The sequence below is a fragment of the Pelophylax lessonae genome (genome assembly GCF_965119305.1).
Source record: "Pelophylax lessonae genome assembly, chromosome: 12".
In the NCBI taxonomy this organism is placed as follows: domain Eukaryota; kingdom Metazoa; phylum Chordata; class Amphibia; order Anura; family Ranidae; genus Pelophylax; species Pelophylax lessonae.
The window spans coordinates 88,576,017-88,599,893 of NC_138779.1; the positions used below are offsets into that span (position 1 = coordinate 88,576,017).

The following is a 23,877-nucleotide window of genomic DNA, read 5'->3' on the forward strand; positions in this document are numbered from 1 at the left end:
CTCAAAAAGTCATCTCTTCCAACTGCTTGAGGAAGGGCAGAATTATACCTGAAATGTTGTGCAATGTATGTATGGATCTGTGGTCCTACCTAGAATAAGTTGATCCTCCTACTAGATTAATAATACATGTTTTTCTGTTTCTGTTAATTTGGAAGCCCTTGAATATCAAGGCCTGTTGTGACAGAGTGCATAAAAATGATTGTATGAACTGGAATGCTTTTATATTTAGCCATGGTGATTTGTAGGGTTATAGTGTGATTTGCAGGGTTTACAGTCTTGTGGCACAGCTAGTGATGTGGCATTGCGTATCAGGCAAAGTATAATGGACATAAAAGGACAGGGTGCAGGTTAAAGTATAGGGTTGGCAAAAGATAGATACAATATGGAACTTTAAGGGTTGGTTTAAGGCAGGGGCTGGATAAGCAATAACCAGCGCTGGGACGAAGTTCTCTGATATCCAAGGTGGGGATGCCAAAGTGCATTCCCAACCATCTACATAAAACTGACTTAAATGTAAAACTGGTGTTTACAGAAGGAAATTAAGGGGTTGATGAAACATTTAGGGCAGTGGCCTCCAAACTGTGTCTCAGGGGCCAGATTTGGCCCCTTGTTCACCATTATTCAGGGCTTGGAGCACTATTAATCCAACTAAAATACCAATGAAGAGACACAATTCCTCCCAATGACACTACCGAAGGGCACAATTCCTCCCAATGACACTACCGAAGGGCACAATTCCTCCCAATGACAATGATGAGGCGAATCCCAATGACCTCAATGATGGGGCACTATTCCTCCCAATGACACCAATGATGGGGCACTATTCTTTCTACTGAAACCAAATATAAGGCATGCCTTACTCTCACTAGCTGCATTCTGGTCCCCCTAAAGTTTGAAGCCTGACCTTAAATTGGCCCTGTGTTGAGAAAGTTTGGATACCCTTGATCTAGGGGTTAACTAATGTTAGGGTTTAACAAACCTTTAGGGTTTAACCACAATTTGTATTCTGCAACTTGTCCCTTTAAAAAGGCACTAAATAATATTTCTGGTACAAGGCATTTTTTTTTCTGGCACTACAAACAGGAACAAACGCAAATTTCAGGGTCACTCCATACACACTAGGCAGCAAAAAACGTCAGAACTACTGGCAAAAAAACACATAAAAAAACCTGTTTCAGGTGTGTTTATGTGAATAGGCAACTAGACGAAATGGACACCTAAAATGCTTGACACGCCTAAACACTGCCTTTAGGTGCATAATTCTTTTTTTCTGCCCAAAAGCTCCTCTCAAAAAAAAAAAAAAAAAAAAAAAAAACGTGCTTGGGATGTGTTTTGTGTGTGTGTGTTTTTTTTTTTTTTTTTTTTTTTTTTTTTTTTTTGTTATATAGCCTGTAATCGCTTCTCTTTAAGTTTGCATGTAAAGCCAAGATATGCATGGACACATAGGCTAACAAAGAGTTACTACTACAGGCTGAAAGAGCAATGCCAAATGCCCATTGTGCATGATGCTTAAAAAATTTACATATACATGATAAAAAAAGCAAAATTGGCAACAAAAATTGTGAAGGGAATGTTTATACATTACCTGCTGATCATAAAATGAATTCATCCAGTCCAGGAACAATGCGCATTGTTTTGGGCAGTTGTGGTCCCAGCGTACGTATTCATTAAAACGAACAGACCAAAGCAGTTGCCTTATCCGCTTTACTAATGTATCACTAAATACTGGCTTGCTTTGAACTAAGGTGTAAGTAGAAACCGCTTGTGAATTTTGTGGTTGCTTCACTCTAGTCCCTTGAGAAATTGGTGCATGAGTAAGACATGTTGGGTCTAGTTGTTTAGTGATCTATCAATAATAGATGACTGGAGATATACTGACACCTTCCTCTGCATAATGTACACATTACTAAATATTAAAGGAGACCTGGACCTCAAGATATAAAGGAGGCTGCCTTCTGGAAATGCTTAAGTGCCGGTTCACACTAGGGCGACCTGTGAGGCGACCTGGTCGCCTCACAGGTCGCCGCAGGTCGCCTCCCATAGGGAAGCTGCGGACCCGTTCTAATAGGAGCGACACAAGTCGCTCCGACCTAGAAAAAGGGTCCGGAGCTTCTTTGGGGCGACCAGGAGGCGACCGCCATAGACTTCAATGTTATGAAGTCTGTGGCGGCCGCTCCGAGGTCGCGGCGCGCTACTCGCACCGCGATCTCGGAGGTCGCCCCTGCAAGTAGCGTCGCGGTAATGTGAACCGGCGCTAAAAGTGATTTGTAAAGTCTCCTTTTTTCTAAACAAAAAAATAAAAAACATGTTATACTTACCTCCCCTGTGCAGTTGGTTTTGCACAGACCAGCTTGGGTCTTCCTCTTCTCGGGTCCCTCGTTCCTGCCCCTGGCCCCTCCCCCCTTATTGAGTGCCCCCACAGCAAGCAGCTTGCTATGGGGCACCCGAGCCGAGCTGCAGCTTTGTGTATCCATTCAGACCCCTGGCTGCTGTTTGGCCCCACCCTGCTCTCCTGACTTTGATCGACAACCGCGGGAGCCAATGATGCCGCAACTGTATCTCAGCCAATCAGGAGGGAGAGTCCCAGATGTCCGAGGGATTAATGAACATCGCAGGACAGAGAGGGACCTTAGGTAAGTATTAGGGGGCTTAGGGGGGCTGCTACACACAGAAGGCTTTTTATCTTAAAGATTAAAATAAAAAACCTTCCTGCCTTTACAACTCATTTAAAGTGTTATTAAATCCACAATGGTAAAATCAGTGTGTATATGCAATAAGCATGCTTGTTATACTCACTGTGCCACCTAAATGGTTAATCCTCTGCCGTGTGTAAAAAGGCTGTTTAATCCTGCCTTCTCTGACCCTCCCGTTCTTCCACAGCCCCCAAACAATCTCTGGATATTACAGGGACAAGCTGTGCATGCTCAGTTTGGTGTGTATTGCTAGAAAGTTTTTTTTTTCTTTTCTTGGGAGAGTGCATGTGATCAGCACAGGGCCAATCAGCACATTCCAGACGGAGAATCGGGGGTCCTGCATCCTCATAAGACCATCGTAGGAGAATGAAAACTCCTCCTACAAGCTTTAACCAGACACTTATAGAAGTCACAAAACTGCTCTAACTGCTGATGAGAAAAGTACTATGTACTTGTGTACTGTAGGAGACCAGATATAGTGAATGCAGGGTCCTGGGTTTAGTAACACTTTAAAGCCTGGTTGTCTTTGGCATCAAAACTTTGAATCACTGACCCAAAACAAGCATGCACCCAGTCAGGCTACAGAAGTCAGCATTGGTAGTCTGCATACTCTTTCCAGAGAAGTGATTTATGCAGAGATGCCTTCTGTTTTTAAAAGGCTTTACTGTCATGTATAGCATTGTAAATGATTATGTACCTGAACTCAAAAAGTGAAGATTTAGTGTTTTTATCTAGAAATGTTAATTGTCACTAAACACTACCCTGAAGAAATTTACCTTTTGCCTTAAATTTCTCCTGAAAATTAGTAGTGCACTTGCTGACGTGACTTGTCCTAGATACTCTTATGCTTACAGGCTCTTAGCTGTATGCCCAAGGCAATTTACTCCTAGTCTTGTGAGAATTGGTGATGACACCACTGTGCTGCTCACTGTTCCCCTTAAAAAGAAAGCTATACCTGCGGACCTGTGCTGTATGTATCTCCCTTCTTCCGATATATTAATTCTGCAGACATTTCTTCACTTATGCTTCTTGGTTATTCCTCCTCCAGTCATCAGATCACCAGTCAAAGGGAGGTTGCTCTGAAATGAAGATGCAATGTACTGTAGCTATTAGGATTGACTACCTTTTGCAGAGGCCTGCCTCTACCAATATTGCGGGTATTTTTTTTTTTTTTTTTACTAAGAGACATTGTGGAACAAGACATCGTAAGTCACTAATGAGAAATGATCAGCTTCAGGGATCCCACTGGCAATAGTAGTGACCAGTCCTTTGCCTTTTACTTGCATTTTTGGGCACAGTTCCAAAAGATCAGGTCAACTTAAAACTCACTCTAGAGCAGGCATGTCCAACCTGCGGCCCGGGGGACACATGCGGCCCAGAGCCCCAGGCAATGCGGCCCACTGCCCCCTGACAATTTTTATTTTTTTTGATGGGGAAGGAGGAAGTCGGGTCAGGGGCACGGCCACAGCGGCTTCCAACTTACGGTAGGCAGAGGCTGCCTTGGAAGGGATCATCCTCTAGTTGTGTTAAATTAGTGCTTGTGGGGGGGGGGGGGGTGGCAGCAGCGTGGGAAGGGCACGGCGACGGTTTATTACTTATATACCTTAACTATAGTTTATATTTTATATGCGGCCCGAGAACATTTCTCTACACTCAATGTGGCCCAGAGAAGCCAAAAGGTTGGACACCCATACTCTAGAGTGTCTTTAGTGTCTTTAACACTAGCATTTTTGTGTCAACTTCTCAGTATATCATTGATGTATTCCAAAGCACCTTACAGAGTGTTTTGAACCACTTTTAAAGAGTCCACTCTTTGGAGGAGCTTTCAATCTGATGTACCTACCACAGTTATACACAGAGTTAATTTAAAAGAGGAGTATGGGCTATACAGAAAAAAACAAAAACATTATACTCCACCTAGGTGGATGCAACATTGATCTGATGTTGCATCTGTCCCCCGCCAGCTCTGCACTGAGAACTGAGTGATCAGACACCACTGATCGCTCAGTTCATCCCCTGCGCTCTGGACAGAGAGCAAAAACTATTAGTCCCTGTCTGCTCTCCCCTCCAGCGCTTACTGGATCGCTGGACTGTGGAGGGGTGGGAGGGGCTGGCTCAGTCCCCAAGCGGCTTGCCAAGAGGCTGAGCCAGCTGCCTGTCCAGATTCCCAGGCCTTGACCGGCTCTGTGACATCAGCCGACAGTGGGCTTTAACCCTCTGTCAGCTGAAAACGTGTCACAGGAGTGCAGAGCGAACTGCACTTCTGTGGTCCATAGAAGATGTACAGCCAAACAAACTTTGGCTATAGTTCTCTTTTTAATGTCTCACTTTTTAACTTTTTTAGTTCTTTACTCCTACATGTTATGATTTTTTTTGTAGTAGTCTCTCTTATTGAAAAGGCAGGTTTAATGTCTTTCCACAGACCTGTATTGTATAAAAGGTTAGGGGGGTGTCTGAACAGTTCTGAGCGCTGACTGCAGAGTGCAATTGATCTAACTCTAGAGACTATTGAGCTGCAGGCCATACACTGTTCCATTCTCAGCCGCTTCAGAACGAACCGTGTATGGGCAGGCTGAATGAACCAAATTGATCGATCGATTAACTTGGGTACAACCAGCATGCATTACCTACGATTATTGCTAGCGGCTGCTAGAGCTGCTAGCAATAATCACGGTCTTCTCCTGGCGGGACGGCTGCAACCCGTGATTGCAGGAAATAAATTTGCTCCGTGTATAGCCAGCCTTAAACACCTTCAACCTCAAGTGTAGGTGTCTATCAGACTAGGTTGTAGAGGAAAACGCATAGATGCATGGGTAGAATATTCAAACGTTTTGCATGTTCTGCCCTTGGTGGGCTCTGAACCTACTTTCCCAGTGCAGCCAGGAAACATGTTTACTGTGTTGCTTCTGTACTGGTTAACCAGTTAGTCACCCTATTCTATTCCAGTTTTAAGCATGTATTCCTTAATAAAATTTGGTTTATATCACTTCATTATATTTTCTTTTCTCAGGGCACAAAGCATAACTCCTAAGACGTACGGAGAATTGGAACAGATGGAAAACTGTTCGGGCTGTGTGGAGTCAAGCTATGTCACTGCATGCTGGTGTCCTTTCATGCCAGATGGGGTTTATTGAACAGATGACATATTTCTCTGGGATATGACTGTCAAGATGCCGTCTGGTAACTCGCAATTCCCGGAGGAGTCTAAAGCTCTCCTGCCTCAGGAGAAATTGAAAAGTAAAGGTCCTTATCATGTTGGACCTCTCTTTCCGCATCGGGCTGAGAGGATTGTCATCACCCGAAGTGACAGTGTTCCAGAAGAAAATGTACTGCAGATTACCATCACAGAAACGACCATTATCGAGTCTGACTTAGGAGTTTTCAACTCTAGAGCCCTCATCTACCTCACATTATGGTTTTTCTTCAGCTTTTGTACACTATTCCTCAATAAATACATCCTCACCTTATTGGAGGGGGAGCCGAGCATGTTAGGTAAGCTTCTGTGGTTTGCTAATATATCACTTGACACAAAGTGTTTCCAGTTTAACAGCACATTTGCTAGCAGTTAATATCTTCTTGCTAAGTTTTTCAAGTGTATCTAAATTAAAAAATAGAAATTTAATATATTGCAACTTACCATTCCTTGTATGAGTTGCCTGCATTAGTTTTCTGTTTTCAGGCAATTTTTTTCTTTATTTTTATCTGTTGATCCTGCAAGTAACACAGTTCCTGTCCCTGGGTGACCATGCTTCACTCCTCCAGAAATGGACACTGGCAAAAAAAAAAAAAAAACCTGATAAACAGCCACCCACTCCCATCATGCCTCCATTTTTCTCTTTGTTCATGGACGGACACAGCGCTCCATAAATCATAACTACTGGGTTATATTGCCTCCTCCAGGAGTAGGACTAAGCAGAACAAAAAACACCTGGCTACGCCCATGGGTTGTCCTCAGCTTGGTATATAACTCCTCTCTCTAAGTAATCAGTTTTAATCTGTCTTGTCAGGAGTAAGGACCTAGGCTCCCTGCTGGGATCTCTAGTCCTAGCAATTTTTTTTCTCCTTCCTTACATCTTTTTTGTTTTTTCTCTTGGGAGATCTACAATTAACTGCTGGGCTGAGTGACAGGCTTGATAATCTAGATCCAGTGGTCCCCCCAGCCCAGCCAACGAGCGCGTGCAGACTGCAGCTACGTGCTAGGTCGACCGCGACATAGCCTCACAGGCAGAGGCTGGCCTTCGAGTTAAACGTCTCGCAGGGTCGCATACGACCGGGCTTGGGTCTGAGTCGCAGCGGTCCCTTGGCCGACAGCCTCCCTACATCGGTGGCAAGGATTCTGTCTGGAGCATTACCCGCGCCATGGAAGGGCAAGCACAGTAACCCCACCCCCCCCCCCCCACCCGGTCCCCTTTTGGCATTTTTTTTGGGGTGGACACTGATAACTTCCAGGGACAGTCTGACCTGCCTGCAGGTTCCCTCCTCCCATCCTCAAAATCCCTCAGTGAGCTGGGTTTCCCCCACTCCCTTTCCTCCCTGTCTGGACCTGGAGTCTGGTGGGGTTCCCAAGTCAGAGGATGCAGCGGAGACCCCTGGGGTCTCTCCTACTATCCCCACCCTGTAAGGGTCCTGGGATAGTGTGTCCTACCCTGGTAGTCTGGAGGGCTGCCAGTGTAGGAGACCCCTAGGTACATGCCCCACTATTTGCAGTGTAGATATAGTGCAGGGGGGTCCCAGTGCAGAGTGCGCAGTGGAGTCTTCCCTAATGTGTGTCCTACCTTCAGGAAGGGGCTCTTGCAGAGGGCGCAGGGAAGATCCTGGCAGCAATGCTGTAGCTGATGGCGACCTTTTTCCTTTAGTCTGTCTGGTCTCAGGTTGGTGGCCATGTTTGTGTAGCCTGTCATGGAGGCCATTTTCCCTTAGTCCGGGAGACGCTGGAGACAACCGAAGCCTCGTGGGGATGCCGAAGCTCCTCCTTTTCCTTCTCAGTTTCCTCTTCCTGTGCCCGGGACATATGAACAGGGATGGCATCCATGATGATGCTGGGTTTCTCTGCGCTCCTTCGGTCGGTAGGGTGAGCCCTTGGGGGGGATCCCTGTTATCTCTCTCTCTCTGCTGAAACGTATACTGAGCCTTGAGGGGATCCTTTAGTGGTGCCAAAAGATTGTTTTTGTACTGCAAGATCTTCTTTTCCCTATGGAGCCTCAGGGTCACATCTCCCCCACTGACCCCCTCATGGAGGTTGAAGGTCCCTTGGAACCCCAGCTTCCCATGGTTGCACTGATGGCGGTCCTGCAGTCCTTAATGTCCCAGGTGGAAGTGGCATGTGGGAAAAGGCCCAGGAGGAAGCATCCCCCTGCCTTCCCCTGCTCATTCTTTCTCATCTGATTCTGAGCCTGATGCCGCTGTGGATTCTACCTGTCCAGAGGGGCTTAATATCACACCCCCAGATCAATTTGATAGTGAGGATGATTCCTTCATAGTCGCAGCAGCGAATGAAAAAGAGCTGGTAGACGCACTTATCTGTGCAGCGCGTGAGACTTTATAAATGGAGGATGCAGCTGATGTAGCCACGGATGTGGCTGTGTTGTTTGGTACACATAAGTCACCTCATACTCCAAAGGTGTTTCCTTTTATGTGCCTTATTTTGACAGGTTTTCCTGTAAAGAATGGGAACGACCAAAATTACCCTTTGTGGTCCCCAAACATTTTGCTGTACGTTACTCTTTTGAGGAGTCCCTTTTAAAAAAGTGGACTAATTCACCAGTGGTGGACCCTCCTGTTTTCAGGTTAAATGAAGCAAACATGAGAGTAGTAGAGGAATCCCCGTCCTTTAAGGACCCGGCTGACTGGAAAGCAGAGGCTGTGGCACGCAGCATGTTTACTATGACTGTTTCGACATTGCGGCCAGTCTTTGCCTCAGCCCTGGTGTCTCAGACCCTAACTGAATGGGTCAAGCTTTTGTGCCAGGGCCTGGGGGTTGAGCAGATCCCCCACGCTGCTTATGTTGATTTAGCGGACCAGTTGGTCCATGGGCTGTAGTTTATTTGTGATGCAGCTTTGGATACAGTTCCTGTGCTTTCCAAACTTTGTTTCAGTGGTGGTGATTAGACGTGTGCTGTGGCTTAAGAATTGGTCTGCAGACCAAGCCTCCAGGAAAGCTTTCATTGATCTGCCCTTTCAAGGCGATCACCTGTTTGGGGCTACCCTGGATGACATCATTAAGGGTATCATGGGGGTAAAGAGTACCTTCCTGCCACAGTCAAGAAAAGGGAAGGAGCCTCGTAGCAGATGCGGACTTCCCCGGGATGTTCCAAGCAGTCTTGGTCTGGTAAGCCTAAAGCTACAGTAGCTTCTTCGGATCTGCAGACATGACCCTTTCAGCATGAAGGTCTGCCCTCACCCATTATTGGGGTGGAGGGACATCCTCGCTGGTTTCCGGCCCGTGGACTTCTTTTGTGAGCATCAAGGAGATCCACAAAATGTTTATTTTGGGGGTACTCAGAAAGGGGGGCAAAGTTTATTCTTTTCAGGTTTTTTAGATCCTGAGTCTCCTTGTGCGCAATTAATTCCTGCAGAGGTTTAGGTAATGTCCGAACTACCTAAGGTCCCCCCTATCCCTGTCCCGAGAATTGAATTACCTAGGTCTGATTTTAATTCTGACTAGGGTGGTCCTTCCTCTAGATAAATTTCAGGAACCACGAACCGTGGTTTGCCCCCTGGGTCTTACAGTAAGTCGGATTTTTTCCCTTCTGGGAGCTATTGTGTGTGTGTTTCACCAGCATTGCCATGCCATAAGCTTGAATTGTGTTGCTTGCGCACTTCTATAGTGCCTGTGCAGCTGTCTTCATCTGATGAAGTTTCTGCGCACTTTGCCTTGCCTTCCCGTTGCATTCACTGCCTCTCTCGCTTTCGACTGTGTACTGACATCCTCCTCTCCTGGAACCACACATCAGGTTCCTGTCTACTGCCTACAGGCACTTGGTCACAGATGGACAGATACCTTTCTCTGCACTTGTGGCAGGTTTTGTGAGTTACCCTCTTTGGGGACTGTGTGACCGCTTTTGCACAATACGTTGTATCATTGAAGCAGAGGGGGTGGTCCTATGGACCCTCTCAGCTCATGATCTACCTACAGATTAGGGGAAGCCTCCTGTGTCCCTTGCCTTGGGCTCAAGGCCAACAGCCTTGACAACGGTCCCCAACATGAGCTCAATAAATTTCCTAACCTGTCAAAACCTGCCCAGTACATTAGCTCTTGAAACTGGTTTGGTGACTGACCTAATCCTTAATAGTTCCTTTAGAAGTGCTGCATTCCCATTTTCTGTCTTAAGAATCTGACCATAACAGTCAATGACATTCCAGTGTTTAAAGAACCTGTGAATAAAAGAATGGAAACCCCTCCTAATGTCTTTTTTTTTTTTTTTTTCCCAAGCAGGTCCTACCCTTCAGGCGGTTATTCCGGTCATGCCCATCTGCAAGACCCTGAGAGTATGACCCAAGGAATATGTCTGGGGACCCATGATCCACACTCCCTGATCCCTTTGGAGCTTGACTGCAGCCATGCACTATTGTGTTGATGCGATGCTCCTTCTACCTACAACAGGTCCATCTGTGCATATGCTAAGCACCCTTTGGCTCCCATGCTGATCTGCAGAATACCAGTGTAAGAAGCGCTTGCTATGTATGCTGTTTGATGGCAAGCACCTAATAATTAATTAGCCATTATTAGTCACAAAGTGGAAGAGCACCCTTTTGCTGCAACAAAAGAAGGCTAAACCTCATATTGGAAAATGCACCACACATGAAACTAAGAAGAATTCCTTTTGTTTCTCATAGGCCCAAGGCCAAACCTGGGACTCTCTTCTATCACAAGGCTTGGACTCCCATAGCCTCCAAGTTGCGACCAAAGTTTTCTAAGTGGGGCACATTTATTGGTGCTTGCTACCACCTGGTCTAAAAACATCTTGGACTCGTGGTTGATGGATGTAGTGTCTAGGGGTTACATGCTAAAATTTTAAGCTCTACCCTTGCCTGCTTCATGTTGCTTAATCTGCTAATATCCATACAGAGACTAGCCGACCTCCACACTGCTTTGGCACAACTCCTCATTTAGGGAGTCATCATTTCAGTGTTTCAACTACAACCTGTTTACTCACCCCAAAGCAAAAGTGGGCATTTTCCCTGTTGTGGATTTGAAGGCCTTCAAATTCACCCGTTCAAGTGCAAAAGCTTTATATTGAATCTGTCAGGTCAGACATTGCCTATTTCCACCCAGGGGACTTTATGGCCTAGGTGGACATCAAGGATGCATCCTTGCACATCCCTATCTATCCAGCATGTCAACAAAACCTGCATTTTGCACTAGGCTTATAAACACTACCAGTTGATATACTTCGCCTTTGGCCTGTCTACAGCTCCTTCGGTCTTCTCCGAGGTGTCTAGTCCCTTTGCTTACTCTTCCTCATTCACTGGGCATCCCTATAATGGGATATTTGGAGGACCTTCCCCTGACAAAACTAACTGGTCTGCCAATGTCCGTCAAACTGTGCAGACTCTACAGTGGTTTTGTGGGGTCCTGAACCTTTTTCATGATGGTTCTGGGCTTGATGAATGCCTTCTTTGGGGCAATCTGTTATGCCTTATTGTATTCCAGACTGTTGCTGCTCAACATTTTTGGCTAAGTGGGACCAATGGGCAAATTCTCTAGACAATCACCTGACCCCCAGGAGTGGGCTGTCCTTGGCTTGGTGGTTAACGAATCTGTGCCTGGAGTCTGGAAGATCCTCACAATGGACACAAGCCTAACAGGCTGAGGAGGAGTCAGACACCCTTTCAGTGCTGGAGACTTGGTCACCGGAGGAAGCCTGCCCCACTATTAACATACTGATACTCAAAACGATCTGCTTATCCCTTCAAAGCTGGACCTCTTGGCTGCATTGTTCCCTAACTAGGATTCAGTCACGGTGCCAGGGCAGTGGCTGTAAATCAACCATAAGGAAGGAAGGAAGCAGATGTCTTGCTTCTCAAAGAGCGGTTGATCAGATTCTGGTTTGGATGGAATTTCATGTTCCAACTCTATCCACTGTGCACATTCTAGACATGGAAAAGTGGTAGGTGAATTTTCTCAATGTTTGGACTCTGGAGATTGGTCTCTGCCCACAGGTGTTTAGGAACTCAGTAGCAAGTTGTGAACACTGTATATGAATAACAGACTGAGCTGGTTTCATTCCATGTCCAGGAATTCTCTAGTTCTTGTAGTGGATACCCTTGTGACTCTGCGGCATTCGTTTTCCTGTTATACGCCTCTGAAGCCTTTTCCTTATCTGCATTGCAAGAATTGAACTGGAGGGTGTTCCAGTGATACTCTCTAATCACAGCAGATATTAAAGTGATTGTAAAGTCTCATTTTTCTTAAACCCCCAATAAGGTGCCCCCCGTGTTGAGGGCATGAAATAGTTAGGGGTATTTTAAGGAGGTCCTCACGCTTTATTTTTTTTTTTACGTGGTGCCCACCTTAAAATCCATACTAGACCTGAAGGGCTTGGTATGGATTGGGAGAGACCCCAATGCTGTTTTTTAATTTTTTTTTTTTTTTTAGTGCCGGTTCACATTTGTGCGATCACAGAGATCGCATGTAATTCGGAGCGCACTGCTCCTAAAATTACATGCGATCTCTGTGCGGTGCAAATTTCAGCCATACATTTTGTATGGCTGAATTTGCACCGCAGTCGCACTAAAATATGCACATGACCCTTTTTTTAATCCGCAGCAGAATCGGATCGCATGGTGGTTCACACTAGTGCGATCTGATTCTGTGTGAACTTGCAGATCACACTGCGATATACGATCTCAACTGGGGGTGTCGTTAACTTTTAATTGACACCCCCGGCGTATCGCATATGGCAGTGTGAACTGCCAGAGGTGCGGATGCGTTGCGGGAACATGCTGTATATTCGCAGCGTTCAAGCATCGCACAAATGTGAACCGGCACTTAATGCCAGCTCTTTTGTTTACATCCTGCTGCCAAAGAAGTCAATGGCAAAGTGCCAGTAACCCGCACAAAAGCCGTGGGTATGCTGTGCTATACCCATGGTGCAGGAAAACTGGGATTCTTGCACTCTGTTGCTCCTTGCTGTGGGCACTTTTTTGCCTAAGCCCCCAAACTCCCCTCAGTAAAAGGCTATAGGTTCTTGCACACATAGGCTTTTAGAGGAGTTTAGGAGCAGCATCGTTCAAAGGCTTAGGAATGTCAAGATGCGTTTAGGCACTTTGGCGTTTTTTGTGCCAAAAAGCTCCCCTTCTGAATGCAGAAGAATCTGGGTTCAAGAGAGGAGCTTTTGAGCACCGAAATTGGCAAAGCACCTAAGCGCATCTTGATGCTCCTCCTTGTGTTAAGTGCTTGAGCATTTATTCATTTCAGTGGCAAAAATAAACTCAAATTTTGGCCATTATAAATGAACGTCCAAATGCCCCTGAACGTGTTTAATGCTGATTTTTCCTGTCAGAAGTTTACAGTAATAATGTGCATTTACAATAAAACAGTGTGCATAAATTCTTGGTGTTTCCAACACAGAGAAAATGCTCACAATAGTGTACCTAAAATAAACACTTTAATTTAAAATTATATGAAATACTCACAAAGTGTGCTGAATAAGCACAGACAAAACAGCATTTGAAAGCACAGGAAATTCCCCTTCATCATCCACTGCACCAATCCAGTTGCAGCTTTCCTTCTCACATTTGACAGATCCACACAAATGGTAATAACTGCTGACAGGGTGACACAAAGCAGATAGAATGCGACTGCGGTGTCTCTTGCCAGCTCACTGATCCCGACTGCAGTGCTTCTCACCCGCTTAAATCAAGTACACACTACTATTTTATTATTTTTTATTTTCAACCCAGCAGGCTGAAAAATAAACTGACAGCTCAGGTCAGAACCACTGTACTAACTGTGATGTTAGTACAGCGATCTCTCCTGCTGTGATCAGACAGGGGGGTGGCAGCCCCCCCTTCCCGCCAGAACACACTGGTCAGTGCTGAAAACACTAATCGGGAGCCGGTTGGTAGACCTTTTTCGGTCTTGTCCCTTTACACACAGGCCAAATGTCCGCCACTTTCTATTGAATCGGCCGATGCCACATGACATTCGGCTGATGTGCACTACGCTTTACTGAGCAGAAAGCTGTTCCTTAGTCCACAGGACTCCAGTGTTTGGTGACAAGCAAGCATGCACAGGCTTTTCCCAGAGATGTCACATAGACTAGATGGCTAATAGAACCAGCTTGGCAGAGCACCTGGTAAAAAGGAGATCACAAAAAAATGGAAAGAAAAGTGATTAAGTATAATCTAAAGCTGAATTCCAAGCAAAGATTTACACAGCACATTTCTTGTATTTAAAAAAAATGTTTTTTTTAATGATATATAAATGAATACATTTCCGGTTTCTGTTTCAGGTGCTGTACAAATGCTGATGACCACTTTTATTGGCTGCATCAAGATGTTCATTCCCTGCTGTCTGTACCAGCACAAAGCACGACTCAGTTATCCTCCAAACTTCCTAATGATTATGCTGTTTGTTGGTCTCATGAGGTAAATTTAAAAAGTAGTTATTCTTATTGTACAAAGTTTCCAGGACAGTGAAACTCCTGCTGAGAAAAGGGGTAATCTGGGACATCTTCTATGGACAGGGGTGCATTCCCTAACACCTGTATAATAGAGAACTGACCCTTTTGCCCAGATTATACAGGTTTTCTAATGTATCCGTTCACTATTCCAGTATTTGCAGGTAGTTCTTAGACTTTAGATTGTATGTCTGATCCATGCAGGAAACTGTCACCTACGTTTTATGAGAGGGTCTGAGATTGAAGCACTACATTGAAAGTTAATCATCCAGATATAGATTTATTCCAAACTGGGATAAAAGCTTATATCAGAAAGCTAACACATTTCTGGGGTCAGAAAGCCTAAACCAGCTGCTGACGGACTTTGTGCTTCAATGTTTGCCCTGTTTAATTCCCTCACGACCGCCTATGTGCAGCTGCAAAAGAAAGGGACTATACTGCCTACACGCAGCACTTATGTGTCACTGGGTGGCTGATGTTTCAGGCAGCTCTTCTTCCCTGCTAATGATTGGTAGCTGGCAAGACCAGCTCCTGATCATGTGACCACTGTGACCGCTAATAATGGTGGTCACGTGATCGGTCAGTCTTTCTGCCCCCAGCATTCAGAACTTTTTAAAAGGGATTTTGGGGCAGGTATAAAGGTGTTAAAAACCACATTTGGTCCAGTACTATCTCTTGCTTCAAGCCCTGATGAATAAGGTGTTTTCTGAGGTCTGAAAGTTTTGGCTAAAGTCTTTTATCTTTGTTTTTAATAGATCTGTATCTTTTGACACTTCCTTCTCAGTCTCTCTCTGTTTACAAATCAGTTTAAGGCCTGTTTTACACTGATGTGAATTTGATCCATTCCGAATGCATAGATTCACATGTCATCTGAAATAACAATGATTTTAATGAAGGCCATTCACATCAATGAGATGTGATTCTGATGCGGCTAAAAAAAGGGTCATGTGTGAGTTTGATTTGATGCAAATTCAGCTCCATAAACTTTAACAAGGCCGGATTTAAATCACAATCCTGTGTTCACTTTACTGCGAATCCAGCTTTTTTTTCTCTTTCGTTAATTGATGGACACAGCTTCAGATCTTCATAAACATTGGATTATACTGCCCCCTACAGGAGTAGGACACTAGGCAGAAAAAAAGTTTGGCTACGCCCATGGGCAATCCCAGGGGGTATACTCCCACTCTCTGCTATAGACACTCCGATTTTTTTCTGCCTAGTCAGGAGTAAGGACCTAGTTCCTTGCTGGGATCTTTGGTCCTGGCAATTTTTGTTTTTAGAAATGTATAATTTATATTTATAATTTAAAAAGTAATACATTTTTTTTTCTCCTGGGGTTTTCCTGTGAGATCTACAATCAATTGCCGGACTGGGCGATGGGCTGGATAATCTAGATGCAGTGACCACCCCAGTCTGGCCAGCAAGCATGCGCAGACCTCCACTCCGCACTAGATCGGCCGCGACAAAGCCCCACTGGACGGGAGCTGGCCTGCGAGTTAAACCGATTGTGAGGTCGGATGCAACCGGGTCTTGGCCTGAGTCGCAGCGCTCCTCCTGGCCAACACCCCCCATTTCGATAAAGAAGGGTTCTTTCTGGAGCGGCGCCCACCTGGTTCCTGGTATAGTGAGTAGCTGTCCCCCCTCTCCCCCTGGAGGGTTTTGGGGTGGACGTGGCCCCCTCCTTGGGACAGTCGGACCCCCAGGTTCCCCTCCTTCCTATCAGGCACTCCCCCTTGTCATCTGTTCCACATCCCCCCTCCACATATATTGGGGTTGTTTGGGTGGTCTGATCCACCTCCTGGGGTGGGGGTAGCCTGTGTTTTTCTATACACGGTGGCCATGTTTGTTTAGTCCGGTGGGCATTTTGCAGTGGTTTGCGGTAATTTCAGCAGCGGGAGCCCCTCCTCATCCCCTGGTGCTGATTCCTGAACCCTTTTCAGTTCCTGATCGCCGCGCGTGCAGTGCAGATTATTCTGGTGGCTGCGGGTGCCTGTTTCTGCTGGGTGGTTAGTCTGGTGGGGTTCTTTCCCTCTCAGCTGAGGATCATTCTGGTGGTGCTTGTGCCTGGCGACTGGGTGGTGCTGCCAGCGATGTGGGGGTTGTCCCTTGCAGTGTTTTGCACTTTTTGTGGGGTCCCACTGGTGACTCATGGAGTCTTGGAGCACATCTCCCCACCTGATCCCCTCTATGAGGTTGGGGGGTCCCAACCATCTATCGTTGCACTGACGTCAGTCCTGGAGTTCTTTGTGTCCCGGGTGGAAGTGGTCTTCGGGCGATGGGCTAGCAAAAAGCACCCCCCTGCCTCATCTGTCTCATCAGATCCTTAATCTGACTTGGCCGCCGCGGACGTGGGTAACCCTGCTGGGTGTGCAACCACATGCTCTGAATCCTTTTTTAGTGAGGATGATTCCTCCACATCTGCAACCGTGCACGAAAAGGTGCTGGTGGAAGCACTTGATTGTATCTGTGTGTGAGACCTTGGAGATGGAGGATGCAGCTTCGACAGGGGCGCATGTTCCCTTTGGCACTTACAAGCCATCCAGACCTGTAAAGGTGTTCCCTTTCCCGGCCTATTTTGACATGAAAGCGTCCCTGTGGGATCCCTAAGCTCTTTACTAGGTGTTACCCATATGAGGAGTCCCTTCTTAAGAAGTGGACTGTTAATCCAGTGGTGGACCTTCCAGTTTCCAGATTAAACAAGGCAACCATAATTCCGTTTGAAGAGTCTCTGGCCTTTAAGGATCCGGCTGACAGGAAGGCGGAGGCTTGTTCGGCAATGAGGCCAGTATTCACCATTGCCCTGGTGTCGCAAACTCTGACTGAGTGGGCTAAACATTTTACGCTGTGACCTGGAGGGAGAACAACTCCCCCCTGCCTTTTCTGAGCGTGCGGACCAGCTGGTCAAGGGGGTGCAGTTTGTCTGTGATGCCTCTTTGGATGCGGCTCCCCTAGTGGCTCTCTGTTTTGACAGCGGTCCTTCGGCATGTCTTTTTGGCTCGAATGCTGGTTTGTGGACCAGACTTTTAAAAAGGCCTTTACTGATCTTCCCTTTCAAGGAGATCGCCTGTTTGGAGCTACCCTGGATGACCTCATAAAAGGTCTCACAGGGGGGGAAGAGTACCTTTTTTCCTCAGGCTACTAAGGTCAAGGAACCTTGTCGTAGACGTGGGCTTTCCTTTTTGGCACATAAAAATTTGTGGTTTTTTTTGTCCCTCCGGGTCGACTGACAAGGGCTCGAAGCCTTTCAGGGCCTCCCCTGGAGGATCCAAACGAACCTGGTCTGGCAAGCCAAGAGCGGGCTTCTCCAGACCCGTGGGCATGGCTCCTTAAGCATGAAGGTGGGCCCTCCCCCGTATCGGGGGTGGGAGGACTTCTTCGCTGATTTCCAGACCCTTGGATTTTCCTAGTGCAAGACAGGTAGGTCCATGAAGTCATTCAAACCAGCTACAAGATCATGTTTCGCTCTTGTCCCCTGGCAAGGTTCTTTCCTTCCAACTTGCGCCTGTCCCAAGTCCACTTACAGGGTCTGTTTGGGGCTATACAAGACCTGTTACATCAAGGGGTGATTATTCCAGTTCTGACTTCGGAACGTTTTCAGGGTTTTTACTCAAACCTGTTTTCAGTTCCCAGGAAGGAAGGCAAGGTGCATCAAATCCTGCACCTCATGGCGCTGAACTGCTAAAGAGTCTGAATAGAGTCCATTCGCGCAGTGGTAGCATCCCTGCATCAAGGGGATTTTCTCGCCTCTATGGACATCAAGGATGCTTACCTTCACATTCCAATATATGCCAGTCACCAGCACTTCCTCTGCTTTGCTGTGGGAAAGGAGCAATATCACTTTGTGGCGTTACCCATTGGTCTCTCCTCTGCTCCTCCCATCTTCACAAAAGTGTTAGCCCCATTGCTAGCTTTGCTACGCCAATGGGGGATCGCGGTACTGGGCTCCTTTTGACGATCTCCTTCTGCGAGCAGAGTCTCCTTCTGCTCAGGTGGAAAACCTGGAGATCAAAATAGGAACTCTGCAGGAGCTTGGCTGGATTCTGAATTTTCAGAAGTCTGTCCTGGTTCCGTCCACAAAGCTGGACTATCTGGGCCTGACTCTGGACTCGGCCTTAGCCAGAGTGCTCCTTCCTCTGGACAAACTCCAGAAATTGCAGGCTGCACTTCGTCTCCTTCTGTCCAAATGATGGTCATCCCTCCGGACTTGCATGCAGGTGCTGGGTCTGATGGTGTCTACCTTCGAGGGGGTTCAGTTTGCACAGTTGCAGACTTCTACGCAGGATCGAAGCAGAGGGGATTCGGGTAATCTTGGTGGCTCCGGGCTGGCCTCACTGGGCTTGGTACGCCGATCTGGTGTGGCTGGAAGCCAACGTTTCTTGGAAGCTTCCTCTCAGGGAGGATCTGCTGTCCCAAGGACCGATCTTCCATCCTGCTTTACAGTCGCTGGCTTTGACAGTTTGGCTGTTGAATGCCAGGTGCTGAAGGATAGAGGTTTAATTGAGTTGGTGATTCCCACACTGTTAAAAGCTAGGAAATGTACTTCTAGGAGGATCTACCATCGTACGTGGAAGACGTACATTGCGTGATGGGGTTCATCCTTGCTCCTTCTCAGGTGCTCGGATCTTGACCTTCCTTCAATGGGAGGTTGAACAGAAGTTGGCCTTGAGTACCATCAAGGGCCAGGTGTCGGCTTTGGCGGTCTTCTTCCAATGACCTTTGGCCATTCACTCACTGGTTCGTACCTTTCTTAAGGGTGTCTGACATTTTGGTTCCTCCAGTGCAGGCTCCGTTGCCACCTTGGGACCTCAATTTGGTGCTTTCGGTCCTCCAGAATCCTCCCTTTGAGAATCTTTGGGAGATTCCCCTGCTTACGCTGTCCCAGAAGGTGGCCTTTTTGGTGGCTATCACCTCTGCACGCAGGGTGTCAGAACTGGCGGCATTATCCGGTCGTTCACCTTACCTGGTGATTCACTGAGGTTAGGGGGTTCTTTGCCCCTGTCCGTCGTTCCTTCCAAAGGTTGTCTCTGATTTTCAATTGAATGAAGACATTGTGTTGCCTTCCCTTTGTCCCAGGCCTAAACAAACCCAAAGGAAATTGCCCTGCATGCCTTGGATGTGGTCCAGGCAATTAGAGTGTACCTGGCAGCTACGGAGTCTTTCAGGAAGGATGGACCTCGTAAAGGGTTGTCCGCTTCCTCTGCGACCATTTCCAGATGGATCAGACAGACAGTGATTCAGGCCTTTTCCATTAAGGGTGAGGTTCCTCCTTTCCCGGTTAAGGTGCACTCTACACGGGCGCTTAGTGCCTCCTGGGCTTTCCGTCATTAGGCATCAGTGACGCAGGTTTGCAAGGCGGCCCCTTGGTCGTTGGTGCACACTTTCTCAAAGTTACTTAAAGTAGATGTTTTAGCGTCTGCGGATGCTTCTTTTGGCCACAATGTTTTTATTCATATGGGCTCCAGTTGTTTTGGTTGAGCTCTTGTTGCCTGGTTGACTACTTTTTAGCCTTGGGAATTTTTTTGCTCTTCCCACCCCTCATGTTAAACACTGCTTTGGGACATCCCAATGGATATGAAGATCTGAAGCTGTGTCCGTCAATGAACGAAAGCAAAAATTGGATTTTTGACTTTTCGTAAAATCCATTTCTCTGATGTTCATTGATCGACACAGCACCCACCCCTTTGTGGAGTTGTAATTCTTCTAACACTACTTAAGCTGAGGTGCCTATAGCAGAGAGAGGGGGTATATTCCCTGGGACTGCCCATGGGTATAGCCAGACTTTTTGTCTGCCTAGTGTCCTACTCCTGTAGGGGGCAGCATAACCCAACGGCTATGAAGATCTGAAGCTGTGTCTGTCAATGAACATCAGAGAAATGGATTTTATGGTACGTCAAAAATCCAATTTTTTGGCTTCTAGTGACCAGATATAAAATTGCAGCTGTGACCAATCCCCTCACAAATTTGCATCAAATTCACATTCAAATTCTGCTTGACACAAAAATTGCACTGTGAATTCGCACTATAATTACCCTCAAAATGTAATGTAAAGATGTGAACCGAGCCTAACGGGCAGTGTGAACCGAGCCTAACGGTGAAAATCTATTGGCGTGAAGAAGGCGCCTGTCCAAAATCCAGATGTCCTAGCCAAACATTACTATTACTTTCATAACAGTAAGATAATCCAGGTTCTAGCGCAAACCCTTCCATTCTTCCTAAGTAAAAATAGTTTTTTACAGAGCTATACTTACCTATTCTGTAGCCGCCACAGTCCGGTCCAGAGCTGAGCTGTCAGTGGTGGCTTCAGTGTGTGGGAATGGGCAGGAGATGCAGCCGACAATAGAAGCTTCATAGCCGTTGTCAGTTCTCTCCTGCCCACAGCATCTGCTGCTGGAGACCGAACTGGATTGGCTTCAGAAAAGGTACGTATAACGATTTTATTTATTTTTGTCTTTACAGCAATAGATCGATTCGTTTTAGACTGTGGCTAAGAGTAGATTTGGTGTTAAAGTTTTTGGTTGAACTTCCACTTATAGCAACTTAAAATTTTAGACCCCTACCTGCTCTTAGTGACTTTCAGAAGTTGGCATCCCTATCCTAGGACCTCACTGTTCTGTTCAATTACTGTGCTCTTTTTGTCCTGGAAGAAAGCTGATTGCACGCTGTTGTTTATTCCTGGGATAAAGTCATATATTAGCATTTACTTGTTTAAGTTATGACATCTACTCCCTAAACTGCATTGTTTTAGTTTGAGATTTGCCATCATGCTCCATTTTTTTTTCCAGATTTTCCACTGTGGTCCTAGGTCTTGTCAGCTTGAAGAATGTAGCTGTGTCTTTTGCAGAAACTGTTAAAAGTTCAGCACCTATTTTTACAGTTATAATGTCCAGGCTGATACTGGGAGAGTACACTGGTGAGTACATGATTACTTTTACTGTATACCATATATTTCATCTTCGTCGTACAAAAACCAAAAGGACTTTTGAAAGGATTTTAAAGACTACCTGCACTTTTGTAGAAAGTACAGTTATTCTTTGTACCCCTTGCCCAAACTATCCCTTCCTCCCTTGCCTGTCTTTGATACATACTATACTGTATTGGACAAGCGCAGTCCGCAGGACTCTTTAGCACCTTCAGCCAATGTGTTCTTTCCATTTGCCATATCTGTGCAAAAGAACCCCATAGGTTTCTATAAGCTAATCTGATACCACTTGGAAAATAGCCACATAGAACTTGATGGGGTTTTAGTGCTCCAGTGCAGTCATGAGAAAGAATATGCCTGCAGTCGTCTGATTCAGGCAAGTATATGTCCCAGGTGGGCAAGCAGGGTTTAGCTTAAGTCTGAGAGGTTAAAATCGAAATATGGGGTTTTTGTTTCTGAATCATACTTACCTAGGTGGATGCAGCATCGGCCCCTCCACTGGCTCTAACACTGAGAACCGAGCGATCAAACCCTGCCAATCACTCAGTTCTCAGCGCTCCCTGAGCAGAGAGCTGGTGACTGACAGTCACCAGCTCTCTGCTCTGCCCTCCACACTCACTGGAGCACTGAGCTGTGGAGGGGGCTGGAGTGGCCGGCTTAAGCTCTCAGTGGCTCGCTGAGAGCCTGAGCCGGGTGCCGGTCCAGGCATGTTGGCAGATCCCGAGTGCCGGTCCAGGCATGTGGGCAGATCCCGACTTCATTGTCACGATCTTGCCTGTGATGTCAGCCGACAGTGGTATTCAACCCACTGTCCACTGAAAACAGGTTACAGGAGTGCAGAACGAACTGCACTCCTGTGATCCACAGGAGAAGTACAACCAAACAAGCATTTGCTGTACTTCTCCTTTTAAGGTGAAAAAAGAGAATTGTTCTTTCTATGAAAGTACAGGTATCCTTTAAAAGGAAAGCTCTTGAGAGATGTAGAGTGCTGCTATTGCTGAACTCTCCCTAAATTGCCACCTGCCAAGCTTTCTTGCTGACTCTCTGACTTTACTACTCTGACACAATAACCGAAAAAAGTATGAAAACTAGGAAGTCTGGCTTTTCTGCAATCATGTTCTGAGCCAGTCACTTAAAAAGTATTGAAACCAGAGAATTAACTTAAAGGCAGGCAACTAAGAAAGGGATCACCCATGGATGGGCCACTTATTATGGATTTCTTTTATTTGAGATTTACACAATCCATTTAAGCCATTGTCATCAGGCTTTAAAAGCTTCTGGATTACACTGCAGGCTTTTGTCATGTGTTTTCGTGCTGTGGAGCCTTGTTTCTATGCCTCAGTACATGGGTGGCAGTGGTACGGTGGTTCTTGTACAATTGCAAGCTCTGATTTGGGCTTTTTTGGTGATAAGGGAAACCAACAGTGATTAGGATTTAGCCAGCATCACGGCTGGCTACAGAAAGTAAATAACTTCATGAAAGCTACAGCTTCTTTTGCTGGGTTGTGGCAAGATTTTGGTTTGTTTTTAATCCTCATTTCCTTACAATGTTAATGTTCTTATCTTGCAGGAATGATGGTGCATCTGTCCCTTCTGCCAGTGATGGGTGGTCTTGCACTTTGCACTGCAACCGAAATTAGTTTTAATGTTCTTGGCTTCTCTGCAGCCTTATCTACAAACATCATGGACTGGTAAGATCATTGTAGTACCCTTCTCTGAGAAAATTATTCATAGAGAAATTTCCGCTTCCTTTGGATTGACAATTTATCTTATATTATTTATACAACAATCAGCCATAACATTATGACCTAAAATGAATCGGGTACAAATGAAATAAATAATTCAAGTGCAGATAACCAAATAAAATTGGTGATATAAATAAAGTCTCTCAAATAAATGAAGACGCTGGCTTCTTCAACTTCAAAAAATGAGTGATGAGAAAAAAACCAGTGATGAAGTAGTGAAGTGATGTAATCAAAGGTTCAAACAAGGTGTACTTCAAGTAATAATCCTGTGCATATAGGTGGCCCTCTACCACAATGAAATCAGGTGATAACTTGTATCTCTCACAGTGGCAGTGAAATAAACCAGCAGCCCGCCCAACAGAAGCTGGCTTAATGGGCATGCTGGAAAACTAGCATCCGATCAGCCCGCAGCAGCCAATGGCTGCGAGAGCTGACTGGTATATTCTGACAGTGGGGCAGTCCCCCTGTCAGAACACAACAGCTCAGCGGAGGAATGAAATTTAAAAAAATGAATTGGAATGGAAAAAAAACCTAGCTGTGTGTGTACCATGCTTTAGGGTGGGTGATTATTAAGTATTGGCTGATTGGTGTGTATCAGACAGTGAAATACCCCATTATAAGTATTTTGGTGCTAAAACGACAACTTCATGTTAAATGTTGTTGCCCTTTGAATTTGAACACCCCCCCCCCCCCCCCCTCCGGAAGAAAAAAAAACCCTTGCCCTGCTATTTGTACAGCTCTTCCAGGCTTATACTCACCTGTCCCCGATCCATATAGATATTAATAGGAGTGCATGAGTGGGCCTGGCCAGTAACATATTGACCAGCAATTGTGCAGGGCTTATATAGTTGCACAGTCAATATCTAGCTGGATCAGGGACAGAAGAGGGCACAGAA

The 23,877-nt window shown here is 46.0% G+C and overlaps 1 protein-coding gene across 2 annotated transcripts in view; it reads left to right on the forward strand.

Moving 5' to 3' along the window:
- Positions 1–23,877, forward strand: part of SLC35E2B (solute carrier family 35 member E2B) — a 114,870-nt gene that overhangs the window by 60,732 nt on the left and 30,261 nt on the right. For both annotated transcript variants that reach the window (XM_082274113.1, XM_082274114.1), the window contains exons 2-5: positions 5,704–6,185; positions 14,150–14,285; positions 21,100–21,227; positions 22,807–22,927. In XM_082274113.1, the coding sequence (XP_082130239.1) occupies positions 5,852–6,185; positions 14,150–14,285; positions 21,100–21,227; positions 22,807–22,927 (719 nt within the window). In that variant the 5' untranslated portion in view covers positions 5,704–5,851. The remainder of the gene's footprint in view (positions 1–5,703; positions 6,186–14,149; positions 14,286–21,099; positions 21,228–22,806; positions 22,928–23,877) is intronic.